Here is a 12,954-nt window from a genome sequence, read left to right as displayed (position 1 = left end):
ACGAAGAAAGATTCCCTGATGCCGATCGATCCTCTGTCTCCCAACAATTTTCGTAAACTAGATTCGCATTCGCGGATTTGCGCGTCAAACGGAAAATAGTCCGAACTTACGTTCTTTCTAAAAAGATGACCAAAAGGTCTGCGTTATAAATTAATTATAATTTGTCAAACGTATACTATTTGATGTTTGTGCGTGCAATGCTTGCAGAAATATGTTGATCTTAATATATTAAAGGAACAGTGACGAGTTAGATGATGGCGAGGTGTTAAACTCTGCTCGCCAAGAATGGTTTCCGGCAAAGTGGAAGGCACCGGAACTTTGTGTTTAATCGATCAACCGACGAATCGCAGATTCGTTAGTCAAATATCGCGATAGTTTGTCCGAATTACCGATGGGTGGAGCATCGATTCCGTGGTTTTCTCGAAGGTGAAAACGCGAACCAAAGGATTAATGATTGGGTCGGAAAACTAACCGATTCATACTAACCTGGCGTAGGGGATACCATGATCAACGAGGTGGTTCCCCCGGGCGAGAGGCCACGAGCTGAAGCCTGTAAGTACTCCTAACGAGAGTATTTGTGCGTTTAATTTTTGACAGTGTGGGGTTCTCGCCGGAATGGAGACCCCACCATACACGTAATCGTCCAACAAAATTTCTTCGTGCTGCTGCCCGTCGAATAAAAATATTCTGGTATTCCTGTTATCGAGTGGAAGCAATCGATTCCACCGCAATCGTTGCTGGAGGAGTTGGATAAAGCAATGCTCGATAAGATTCAGGGAAACGCGTAACCCATTTCGTTCTGCGAGACGTCTTCTTTAAACGGCGTATTTCGCGGAGGTAAGATGCGTTTTCCGGGTACGCGAAAGAGAGATACATCGAGAGGAAGAGACGGGCGATCGTTTGATGAAAGAGCCGAGAGAAGGACTTTTTTGTCGCGGGTCGAAGACGCTTCGGGGAAGAAACCGCTGGGAACAGCGACGAGTGGCGCGCGACACGGCAACGAATTCACCTAGTTACGAGTCGTATAGTCGTCAGGAATCCTCTCTTGAGACATTGACATTTCTTATTGCACAGCTTAACTTACCCCCGAGTGTTCCTCGGACAACGGAAAAGATCGTCTCGAGGGCAGCGAGAACGCCGAGGTTCGAGACGTTCTGACAATGGTGGCTCACTCGATCATCGGGAATCTTCGTCGAAATGGGTCGAAACGATCGTACAGAAGCATTACCATTGACTGAAACGCGATCTCTGGGAAGCTCGCGACTATAAGTCCCGGCATTACAGCGCGAACAGTCGCAACAGGGTGATGGACGCAATAATAAAACGAACCCAGTCGATCTCCTCGCTATCGTAACAACTCTCTGCCTTTTAATCGCAATATACATGAGCTTTTCGTGTATAAACTATTTAATTTTACACATTGTTGCGCGTGCTCGCAATCGGTTCGCCAATACGGTTCTCGCGCGCGATCGAATGCGTTCCACCAGGTTGGAATGTCTTAAAGAGATACGTGTGCGTTGGGGACGCAAACCTCGTTTCATCCGCGTCGATTCGAACGTCCAAGACGCGGAGGGAACGCGGAGGATCGCGGAGGATCGAGTTCTCTCCGTCAGGTGATCGATAATTTCCTGGATCGGTCACCGGCGAACGCCGCATCAGAGAACGCGATCGTCCTTCGACGAAGCCACGATCCGTCCATTAGGAAACCGTTTGGTCCATTAGGCGTCGCGACGTCCAACCGATTAGCGAACTGGACGCCAGCCGAGCGCCGCGGAGACGCGCTTGGCCACGGCTCTCGCGGCGGGTAATTCGCGAACACTCGAGGCGACAAAAACGTCTGTTCCGATCCAGCGAAGCGAAACGGTGCGGAGCGACTCGCTCGAGCGGTGCTGGAAACTGGCGACGATCGGGAGAACGCGTCGACGAGCAACGGAAGCACGATAGGCCAGAAAGATCCGGACAGAGACGTTTACGAAGCATGCATACAGTTTCAAGCTGGTAAAAAAGATTATTTCATGTAACAGAATACGCTAAGAGTACAATGGACCGATTCTATAGTATGATACAAACTAAGGGTTCACAAAGGCGGAACGAAGCAAAGGCACGAATCTATTCTATTATGAATCGATATGATCCTGCTACGCTCCTTCCATCTTTCCAATCTTCTGCACTGGGTGTCGCTAAATTACACATCACGAGTACCATGGTACTTATATTAACGCGACATTAACATTATTTTTGAAGAGAACGGCTGAATTGCAGCCATCATAATCCATGATGCTCGTGACATAACCGGCGTTAACGCGTGCGCGCGATAGTTTTAAATGCAAGAGTAAGCTTAATTGTATAGCGAGATGTTAGCGCGAAGAATTACTCGCTCCGAAGAATAATACGCGTAGCTCCTCGTTCGTGGGCCAATTCAGAGGATGGACGGTCGAACCGTAGCAGGATCGGAGAGGTAACGCGCGTCAAACGGATCGAGGATCCGGTTATCGACAGATTTTCCTAACTAATTCACATCCGGATAGTCGTATACGCGCATGGTTAACCAAAATCTCGGGTGAAACGGTTCAACCGCGTTCATTCTGGAGGGTTATTGTGTGTTCCTGTTTGTCCGTCGTCCTAGCGAAAACAACACGGTCATCGTCGTTCGAACGTGACGTTTCTCGCGGGAACGACTAAGGCGTGGAGCTGGTGCCAGTGGTCGCCGACGGAATTCCCGACGGCGGTGGAACGGAAGTCGGCATCGTTGGCGGCGCGTACGGGCTTCCGCAGAGCTGGTCGGCGATACGTCCACCCTCGCGCAGCCCGCTGAGGAACGCGCCGTGCACGGTGGCCGGATAATTTCTTATGGTATGCTCGCCTGAAACCACGGAATTAAAATCTTCTTTGGTCCCGCAAAAAATCATGCGCCGACCGAGCCTTTTCACAAAGACGAAACAAAAATGCAGACAAGATCAAATCGCTCGAACCTTCTTCTTCACGAGAAACTACGCGAAGGTATGATTTTATCGAGCCCGTAAATAGGCATTATCGAAGTCGATACGGACCAATGACTCTTAAAATTCGGTGCACCAATTACGAAGCTGTTTAAATCCTCTTGAGCGATTCTTCGCGAGCGTAAAAAAAGGTACAGAAAAGCGGAGTTTCTCGAGACGAGACGAGCGAGATTGTCCATAAAGGCAGGAAGCAAGTTGGTTCCGCCGGTGAAAAAAGAAGTCGGTCGACTTTGTCCCGGTAAAAAAGGCAAACGCAAAATAAGCAGCGGCTCGAAATGTCGCGGAGTCTAAACATTTACCTGCGAAAAAGACTCTCGGCTGCAAGGCTGGGGCGCCGGGGGTGGTCGGCGGCGCGACCGGTGCTGCTAAGAGATCGTAATCGCTGCCAGAACTGCCGACCGCGACGAAACTGTAGGAGCCTCTAGCCCAGGGGTCCGCCCTCCATCTCGTCACCACGCTTTCCCGGGGCTGAGGGACCACTTGATTCCCGAAAATACCCTGAAAGGTTCCGCATGAAACTTCCATCGTCCGCTGCACCGATGATATCTTCAACTCTGTTCGATTTACCTTCAACACGGCGATGCAGCGTCCGACGATGACGTCGTCGCTGACGTTTTCCATCACGCAGGCCGCCTCGCCGGCCACTAGTGCCAACAGCACGGGCGCCTTGTACAAATTCCAGAAGAGGAAAAGCTCCCCGCGCGACGCTGTCGTGCTTCCCACGTGGCCGAACAGATTGGCGGTCGGGTCCCAGAAGATCCGCTCAAAGCACAGCACCACCTAACGTGACGGATTTACCGGCGTTACTTACTCTATCCCTTAATCTCCTGTGGAATCCTGCAACGATTATTCTCCACGAGCACGCAGACTCGCGGCCCGTTTCGATACCGCTTAAAAGATCAACGACTCGCGATCGTCGCTCTAGGCTATAACATACTTGCTCCGCGAACAATTTGCTCTTTGTTTTACCTAGCAAGAAACGTGTAAAATTTTGTCGTCGCGAGACGCGGCGAGTGGTCACCGCAGGAGCAAGACGCGTCTCCGGAAGACGGATCTCCCGGAATCGGGGAACGGTTGCGCGCTGCCCTGCTCGATTCATCCAAATTACCCAAAATTTATTCCGTTTCAGCGGCTATCGGGCGAGAAATCCTGACAGCCGTAGCCCGTTTCAGGAACGCGATGAGCCTTTAATTTCGCATGCGAAAGTACGGACGCGCAGCGGTCGTAAAGCGGTCCCGTCCGGGAGGCCGTAAAAGGAACGTGTCCCGGCGTAAGAAGCGACACGAGCCACGTCACCGCTCGCTGCTCGCTGCTCGCGACGAAAGGAGACCGCCGGATCACAATATATCTCATTCGAGCAACGCTCGACAAGTTCGATCGTCGTTTTCGCCGGGCGCATAAATCAACGTGCCCCGGCCCGCGAAGGCCACGAGGAGAATACGAGGGGAGGCCCCCGTCCGCTCGCGGGGCTTTACCTTATTTAAATTGCCGAACCCGAGCCTCTGAATGGCCTGAGACTTCCAGTCCGGAAGCGGCGGGTTGAAGGCGACCGCGGACGGCGGGGCGGAAGCCTTCAGAACGCCCAGCGGCAGCGTGACCAGCACAGCGTCCGCCTTGTAGACAGTGTGATTTGTGTGGGGGCTGCGCGAGGGTGCTGCCCACACTTCTACGCCATTTACCCCGTATCGCACCGCCCTGGCAGCTGTGTTCAATCGGATGTCCAGGCCTTCCGACAGAGCAACAGGTACGCACGAATATCCGTTGCGAACTGCGAACCAATGCACCAAAAGATCATACAATTTATTCTCGCTGCTCCTTTCTTTCGAGAAAACTGACGCGGGGCCGATCCGGCTAAAATTTTCACCACCTCGCTTCGAGCTTGCAACACGTTTCTTTCAAACGATAAAGTAGATAGCCGTGTACTTCAACTCGGTGATAAAAGACCGTGCACCGAGAAATCGGTATACTTGTTATTACGATTTTACTTAACGGACGGATAAGACGCGCGAAAAGAATGATTGCCACGGCACGCGCAAGGGTGGCCCCGGCGGCGGTAAAATTCCGTGGGCCGACGTCATCGGGAGCGATAAAGGCTCCATTGCCGTTTAATTGGATATTTCGCATTAGCGCGGCTAAATCAGGACACCTGACGCGGCCCTAAATTCTCGTAAGCACATTCGAACCCCATAACATCGGCTGCGCATGTACTAATAATGATACACAGGCGTCTCCACTTAGGGGGTTAATTATGTTGATGGCCACCGGTGTGCTAACAAGCACTCTCCTATCGGCGAACGCCATTTCGGAAATTTAAATTTACGCGTTCTCGTGCCAGAGCGCATTGTAATTTGAATTATCGCGCTATCGAGTCGTTGCGAGAAATATAAGGGGGTGGCGGTGCTGGAGGAAGATGGAAAAGTTTGGGCGGCGGATTCGCGGGACACGTTGTTTTCGAGTGGTTCGGGCCGATCTTCTCGAAATTTATCGTCGCGTCGCGAGCGAGAACCGCCTCGTCGTTTCGTTAATTCGACCGATTTAAATTCGACGTCAAGCATTTCGAGGCTGTTCTTTATCCCGTGGCTTGGTGCGGGGGACCAATGCGTGCGGTGGAACGGCGACCGGTCGATCGAGAGACGCGACGCGCGACGCGGTTCGATCCACGCACGATTATTTGCGACGAAACGACACGCCGGATTCGTTATTACTTTAATTGGAATCCATTTGACTGGCGGCTACACCGGTGCGCCGGAGTCGGGTAGACTCTCGCTCGTGTCTGGCGTCGATTACAGAAACCCTTTCTAATAAGCGAGGGAATATTCAACAGCCAGTCAAGGGAACGATCCGCTGCTACCAAAATTATGGTAAGTCGACCCTCCACCCCACCCCTCGTCCTCGTCTCGTTCACTCTCGAATGGGAAATTAATTCCTCGCAATGAGGCAGCCGGTTCCGAGTCGATGGAAATTGTCCACCGAGAACCAGAACCGATCCGGTTTCGATTTCACCGCGCGACAGTTCTTCCAGAATCCTCCAAACGAGACACGTTTCTCTCTTCTTTCGATATTTCGAACAAACGATACCGAGCATTACATTTCTCCCGACTCCCTTTCAATAACGCAGCATCCGAAGGCGAACAATTCCGGACCTTTTCTCGTTAATCGAACGTCCAAGCGCTTCTTACAAAGTAATCCTATTACTTTAGTTGCACAGAATTACGACGAGGTTATAATACCGTTATCGGAAGAGAAGACAGTATCGAGAATAATTAACTTTAAAACTTTAGTCCATCATAGTCTATCAATTATCCGACGCGACAATTGATTCCATACGTCAAAAGTACGACTAACAATTTTCTAGCAATGAAATATTTCTATTCTACTCGGAGATCGACGATATCGTTCCAACGTTCATTTTTATCAAAAAGTCATCTCTAAAATCGGGGGAAAGAAAAAAGCAAACGGAACACGCTTTCAGCGAGTTTCATTTCCTGCTTTCGGTTCGAACGTTCCGAGTGAATATTTCAGCACGCTGGATATACTTTACCCTTGCAGAATCAAAAATTTGTTATACGTATTTCCGTTCCGCGCGTTCGCCGTACGCTCCACTCTCGGTACATTTATGGGGGCTAAAAGGAGCGATAAACGTTGCTACGACGACTATGGATAGACGGGAGAGTCGAAGGGACGATAAGACGAAAAGACCGCCTGCGTTCTCTTTGCTAATGTTATTCCTACGAAGATACGTATCCTCGCGATAGACTGATTTAACGCAATCGCGAGACAAAGAGCAATTTTTCGCTGGCCATTGACCGCGTGTTTCGAAAAGAGCAAACTTGTAAAATTGCACCCGTTAGGAAGATGTTGGGTGAAAATATCGTCCGCGCGGGGATGAAAAATCCATGTCTCCGGGTAAACGGTTCGCGGTACGGAAGAGGCGCGGGCCACGCGTTAACCGGAACTTCCTGGCGACGAGGTTCACCGGTCGGTCTCTTGTTTGCTCGGTCTCTGTTGCGCGCGCGTGAAGGCAAATATTTAAAGAAGAATTTATCAGCGGTGAGAGAGAGCGGCGTACTCTGGAGAACGATCCCGGGGTACGAGGCGACGCGGCTTTTCTCGTTCTATCGTCGGCCGTATCGTCGGGGGCCCTGTGCCAGAGCGAGCGAGCGAGCGACCGAGCCAGCGAGCTTACGCTACCCTCTCGCGTCTTGTCTTCCGTTTGATCTTTGCTCGCAGTATTTTTTGACGGCGAGTCGAACAATTTGTATGCCGCGGTGGTTTTCAATTTACATTTAAATTGGTTGCTTATGGCGTTCTGTCGTCTCGACAGGAGTCGAAGTGCAGCCGGGAGCGGAACAGCGAGGGACGGCCAAAGAGAGAAAGAGGCCGAGGACGGTGGGGCGCGCGAGGCCGACGAAGAGGGCAACCGAGTCGCGGGGGGACGACCGACGGGGCGGGAGCTCCGCGCACCCGACGTCCTGCTCGAACAGTCAAATACTGAAACGGCCCCAAGAGAGAGAGACTGGCAGAACTCTCTGCCGAGTTCAACGCACCGACGACGCTCTGCCGCGGTTTTTGCGCGCCACGTAAACGTGCCGGAACACGCCAGAGACCAAATCGGAGAGAGGGTGACGGCCGCCCGGCCGGGTAGCTTTCGCTAGCAACATGTTCCTGCATGCATACACAGTTGATCAAACGTTCCGGAGCCACGGATACCGAATTTACATTTTACCGATCGACGCCGAAAGGAGCGTGATCCGACCTTCGATGATGACTCCTTCCTTAGATAACGCTAAGAAAGCAGAACCAACGATAACGAATCTAACCAGGCCCGTTACGGTACCAGCGTTTCGATGGAACTTTCCCTTGCTCGGACCATGCTTTTCCAGGTCAACTAACCAGCAGCAAATTTCCAATTGGTTCGTATAAACAGCGATAACGCTGAAAGTTATAAGAAAAAGGGATTTTGGCTCCGAGACAATGTTAACTCGCAACATGTCATTACACTAATTAGTTGCTATTTAAAAAAAAAGAAATACAAACACTCGAGGGAGAAATCAATCTTCCGCTAATGAACCTGACTGCTCCTCGGAATCAGAGAAGCTGCTTCGCGAAGAACGGCTTCAGTTTCAGTGTTTCTCGGGTAGAGGTTTCCATTATTTACAAACAATGAATGGTAACTAAATATTATACAAAGTTTTATCTGCTACATTAATCGATTCGAGGCTAATTAGTAAAACTATTCGCACGCTTCGGCCAGGAAACCTGATCTCCATGATTATCTTCAGCCGCGGCATTTTTTTTATCATTTAACGAACAATTAACAGCACGTACCACAATATAGATACCAAGTAGAAAAAGACAAGCTTTGTACGGACGTAATGGGATTGGATCGGGTTTCCAGAGGTAATTTACATTTTGAAAATTGTCTTCTCGTTGACGCATGTGCTCCAAGTTCTAAGCGGTGGTGTAGAAGTACGGAAGATCGGTGAGGGGGGTTGCTTTTCGTGTTCAACCAACCGTTACATCAACATTCCGCGTTGCGACTCTCGAAAGCATACGTAAGGGAGAGGAAGTCTCATTTGCCTCGTCGAGCAAACATTGATTTTCGGGAATCGGGAAGACCGCTCGTGCGGTTCTTGCAGGTGTACTTCCACCTTTGCGACCCGGTCTTCGATGAAACCCCAACTCCTGCTTAACGGAAGCAAATATTTAACAAACAAACAGCTTCGACGTTAGGCTGCTGCTGCTGACGCGTGGTCTGGAAGAAACTGATTGACCTTTGAGGGTATCCTCTTGCTCGGGAAGATCGTCCTCCCAACCGTTTACGCGACGCGAATTGACTTCTACGGGCCAGCCAACCGATAAATCGTACGTCTTTCAACGAAATAAACCAGACATTTTACCTCGTGCGTCTCGAGGTCAAGGATTTTCAGAACAATCGACGATATAATGTTTCTACTTTCGTAACTGTTTAAAAACTGCAAACCTCGAGTCGAACCTCCCTGATGCGCGTTCAAAAAACGTGCAGTTCGGATGGAATTTGTTCTTGCCATGGCAGAACCGTTTTCGTTTGACAAGGTGTACCTCGGAATCAATAGCGAAATGGATCGTCCCTCGCAAACTGTTGCGAATTGGATTCAAAGCAGTCTCGCTTAAATGTAGTAGAACGCAAAAGAACAATATTTGCGGAAAAGGTAGAGAACGAGGCACTTTCACCCTCCCCCCCCGACGGTAAATATCCCAGTGCTTCGGTTTGTCGCGCGACAGAGGGTCGTTCAGAAACACCGTGGAAATTAGTGTACACGGGTGCGGTGGGGCGTCGTACAACTCCGGTTCGCGAACTCCTCGTTACGCTACCGTGGCGTGGTTAACAATGAACGCGTTCCCAACCGTGTTGCGATCGAAAATGAACTCCGATTCGCTTAACGCGCCCAGACAGACGCCGTCTTATTACCGGGTCTGTGCAGGTGAGATTAAGCGACGCAACGCGCTCTGCTGGATGTTGACGCGCAAACAGACGCATTACACATAAATTAGCGATTAACCGGGCCCGTAGCACCGCGGTCGAAACGACGGGTAAACTTCCGGGACGCTTAGGCGCGACATAATAAGATTAATAGGATGAAAGTTTGAACGAATGCCAGGACCGCTGTTTCTCGTATTAATCATAACTGTCTGCGACGACGTCTCGTTCGTCGGGCTATTACGCTAACATTCCGAACCGCGACTCCTCCTGTGCGTTCCCCAATGGAATTCGCTGGACAAACGGACGCGGCTAAACGCGCGAAAGTGTCTCCGCGGAGAGGCCGTACTGGCCGAGAGTATCAGGTGCCATAATGGAACCATGCGGAACATTGAGATTCCTCCTGCTAACCGAATACGGAGTAAAACCAATCGGTCGTTAGAACTTTCGGAACGTTCGATTTTCCCGCGGTCTGACTCACGTCGCGATTGCTACTTCTTCTTGGTTTTTACAGAATCCGTCGAAAGGAATCGTAAGTACGGAGACCCTCGGCGAAAAATAAACGTTGCCCATTGTCGTTTCGGCGGTCCCGTTTCTTCTTGCGCGTTATCTCGGCGTCCTGGTCGCGCCGTTGGATTTACCATCGGCAGCGTTCTGTATAATTTGTTCAGATTGCGATAAAGTTAATTGGAGCCTGTACGGAATTTATGACGCCGGCCCGAGGAAACTACCGGGGGAACGCGAGATTCCTAGATCGCGCTAGTAAGTAACGTTCGAGGAGATCGATATCGAGCGGCGATTTATTACAATTGTCACACATTCTGTGCAAATGAGCTTGTACAGATGCGTTTACCCGCGATCCGGCCGTAACGATCAAAGAAATTCTTCGCGCGGACATTAATGTACCCCGCGAACAGGTATCGACCTATTTTTCCTACGCGAACTTTGTTGCACGCGAATACGAGCAAACGAAGCGACGGCTAGACGGCTAAAGAATTTTCTGCTTTGGAGGATCGATATGGTAACGATTGCGAACCTGGAGCATCGTCGCCGCGGCGTTGGAGCTGGTGGAGGAGCGACATCCGCGGCGGAACGTGAAAACTGCTCCTCCCCGAGTCGGTACAACAGAAAGGATACATGGATCATGGACGAGGTATACAAGTAGACCTTACATCCAATATATTTTTTTAACGGAATAAACAAACGCAAAGAATTTTTTTTCTTGAAACTGACTAAGATTTCGGGGGTAGGTCTGTTAACCAAAAATTATTGTAATTGACCCCTGCAACCGAAAATAATTTTTCCAGAATGATTTGAAATTTTTTTTTCGCCAAAAAATTGAGGCACCGGTATGTTCGATTTTTTTTGGAAATTGGTTTTTCATTTTTAATAAATTTGTTTGACGGTCTACAGAAAAGTTGTATAATACTTTTTTGTAGGTACCCATGGGCTCTGCTCTAGAAAAGAATTTCAATGAGATACCTTTACTATTGTAGAAGTTATGGCCGTTTGAAAATTGGACCCTTTTTATGAGGTTTTCCTCACTTTACGGGGTCAAGGAACAACTTCTTCAATATTTTTAGAATTTCTACATATTCTTCACTAAAATACGCGTTATTTGCCGTTTGAAACATTAAAATCCTTCAATCCGTTCAGAAGCTACGATGTTTTAAAGATACGCATGGAATTTCGGGAGGACATTTCTGGCCTGAAATCATATTTTCGGTAATGAATTTTTTTCTCGAAACTGAGTAGGATTTCAGAGGTAGGTCTGTTGACCAAAAATGATTGTAATTGACCCCTACAACTGAAAATAATTTTTCCAGAATGATTTGAAATTTTTTTTTTGCCGAAAAATTGAGGCACCGATCTATCCCTGCCAATTTTTCCATGTCCCTGTCGATTTTGAAAGTTACTGACCGTAAAAGGTACTGATAATTTCTTTCGAGTATTTTACAAATCCCTACATTGAAACGAAAAAGGAAACAAGATTAATAGTGCAGCATTCTCGATTGAAAGATAATTTTTTGGTAAACTGTTGCACGGTGGTAAAGTATCACCGTCGAGCATTCTCGAAACGTAATACCCTTGTAGAAAATTTCCCGCGAGTAGAAGCAACAGGATCGATGGTTAGAGAGCAAGGAAGGCCGCAAACGAGGGAAACGGCGCGGTATCGAGCGCCTCTTGACGCGGCAACTTTATCCTCCCGCTAGAGTCCGGCAATAATTAAACCACCGAAGGAGCGCTCGCCGTAAGACGCGCCGGCCAGTCTATTAGTCGCTCGGAACTGCAGAGAATTAGGTGGTCGTTAGGGTGGACAGTGTTCGCGGTAATGTGGATTGCGCGTAAGTATGCGCGGCGGGAGTGCGTAAAAGTGAGAGAGCGGCGGAGGCGTTAAAGTGAAAAGGCGGATAGAGGTAAAAGGAATAGAAAGCAGGGGGAGGGGGAGAGGGGAGACCGAGAGAACGAGGAACCAACGAAGGAAGAAGAACGCAAAGGGCCAGCTCGCGGCAAGAAGATATTTGAATACGACTATATACCGGGAGTAAATCGTATCGTCCGCAAACGAGCAGCGGGCTACACAAGAAATGCATTTGCCGGATGCCGGTGGTGGGGATAACGGGCCCCTCCCCGCCGGACGAGGGGGAACAGGGCGCGCGCCGAAAGGGATTCGAGTAGCGATGGGCGTTTCGGTTCCACTCTCGCAAACTTTCGAGCAACGTCCCTCGAATATTGTACCAACGTACGCAGCTTCGATGGGGATGATCGACAACTTCAAGTTCGATTATGCGCATTTCTAAATTCTCGTTGAAATCAGAATTTTGTATATTTCGGAATTAATTAACTATTCGTAAACTATTCGTGAATGCAATCGAGGATTTGGTATAGGATCTCGGCCCATGTTTGCTTACGAAATTGTTCGATGGACTCGACGCTTCGAGGTGAATGGACAAAATGGGAAAAAAGTTTCGTCGCGAAAGGAAAGATTCGAGGGATGTTGAGTCCATCGCTGGCTACGAGGAACGTGTAGTCGACAAGGGGCACGGTAAGGCCCACGGAAAGACCCCTTTCGTTCCCGTCTGGTCCAGGCGGAGAGCAAAGGGGCGCTATCGAGCGAGCTATCTCCCACCACCCGTACCAGTTGCGCCGTAATATATAGGCCGTATCTCAGGCCCGCAAATTGCCTTTTTAAACACAACAAGACAGCCGTGCCCCCTTTCAATTTACGCGGGGCCCTTTTTCGCGTGCGCGCTCCATTCCGTTTCCCTTCGGTCCTCCGCCGCTTCCCTCTTCTCTCCTCGCCACGTTCCTCCTACGTCTTGTTCGTCTCGACTTATTCGTGCTATGTTCTAACTTCTCACCCTCCGCGATCTACTTTTCTCACCAATTTTTAACACCTCCCGCCCCCTTTGAAAAATATTCAAAAACCGTTCGTCCATTGTTGGAATAAAAATTCTAGCGACGTTTCGGCCGGATTCGATGGATCAAAAGCGT

At 49.5% G+C, this 12,954-nt stretch overlaps 1 protein-coding gene and 1 non-coding gene across 2 annotated transcripts in view; one reads left to right on the top strand and one right to left on the bottom strand.

Moving 5' to 3' along the window:
• The first annotated feature begins 478 nt into the window (after positions 1-478).
• On the top strand, positions 479-629 carry LOC122401120. Its single transcript, XR_006259422.1, has one exon. It is a non-coding gene; the product is annotated as a U1 spliceosomal RNA (small nuclear RNA).
• Positions 630-1,358: 729 nt separating this feature from the next.
• The window catches only part of LOC122401075 (lysine-specific histone demethylase 1A), an 87,416-nt gene continuing 75,820 nt past the window's right edge, over positions 1,359-12,954 (bottom strand). Inside the window, exons 11-14 of the mRNA XM_043403013.1 lie at positions 4,475-4,767; positions 3,567-3,779; positions 3,299-3,497; positions 1,359-2,863 (exon numbers count right to left, since the gene is read on the bottom strand). Coding sequence (XP_043258948.1) covers positions 2,679-2,863; positions 3,299-3,497; positions 3,567-3,779; positions 4,475-4,767 — 890 coding nt within the window. The 3' untranslated portion in view covers positions 1,359-2,678. The remainder of the gene's footprint in view (positions 2,864-3,298; positions 3,498-3,566; positions 3,780-4,474; positions 4,768-12,954) is intronic.

The sequence above is a fragment of the Colletes gigas genome, unplaced genomic scaffold, assembly GCF_013123115.1.
Source record: "Colletes gigas isolate AHSC1104 unplaced genomic scaffold, ASM1312311v1 Colletes_gigas_Sc00021, whole genome shotgun sequence".
NCBI lineage: Eukaryota > Metazoa > Arthropoda > Insecta > Hymenoptera > Colletidae > Colletes > Colletes gigas.
The sequence above is the reverse complement of the archived record's forward strand: the minus strand, read 5'-3'. Positions and strand labels throughout refer to the sequence as shown.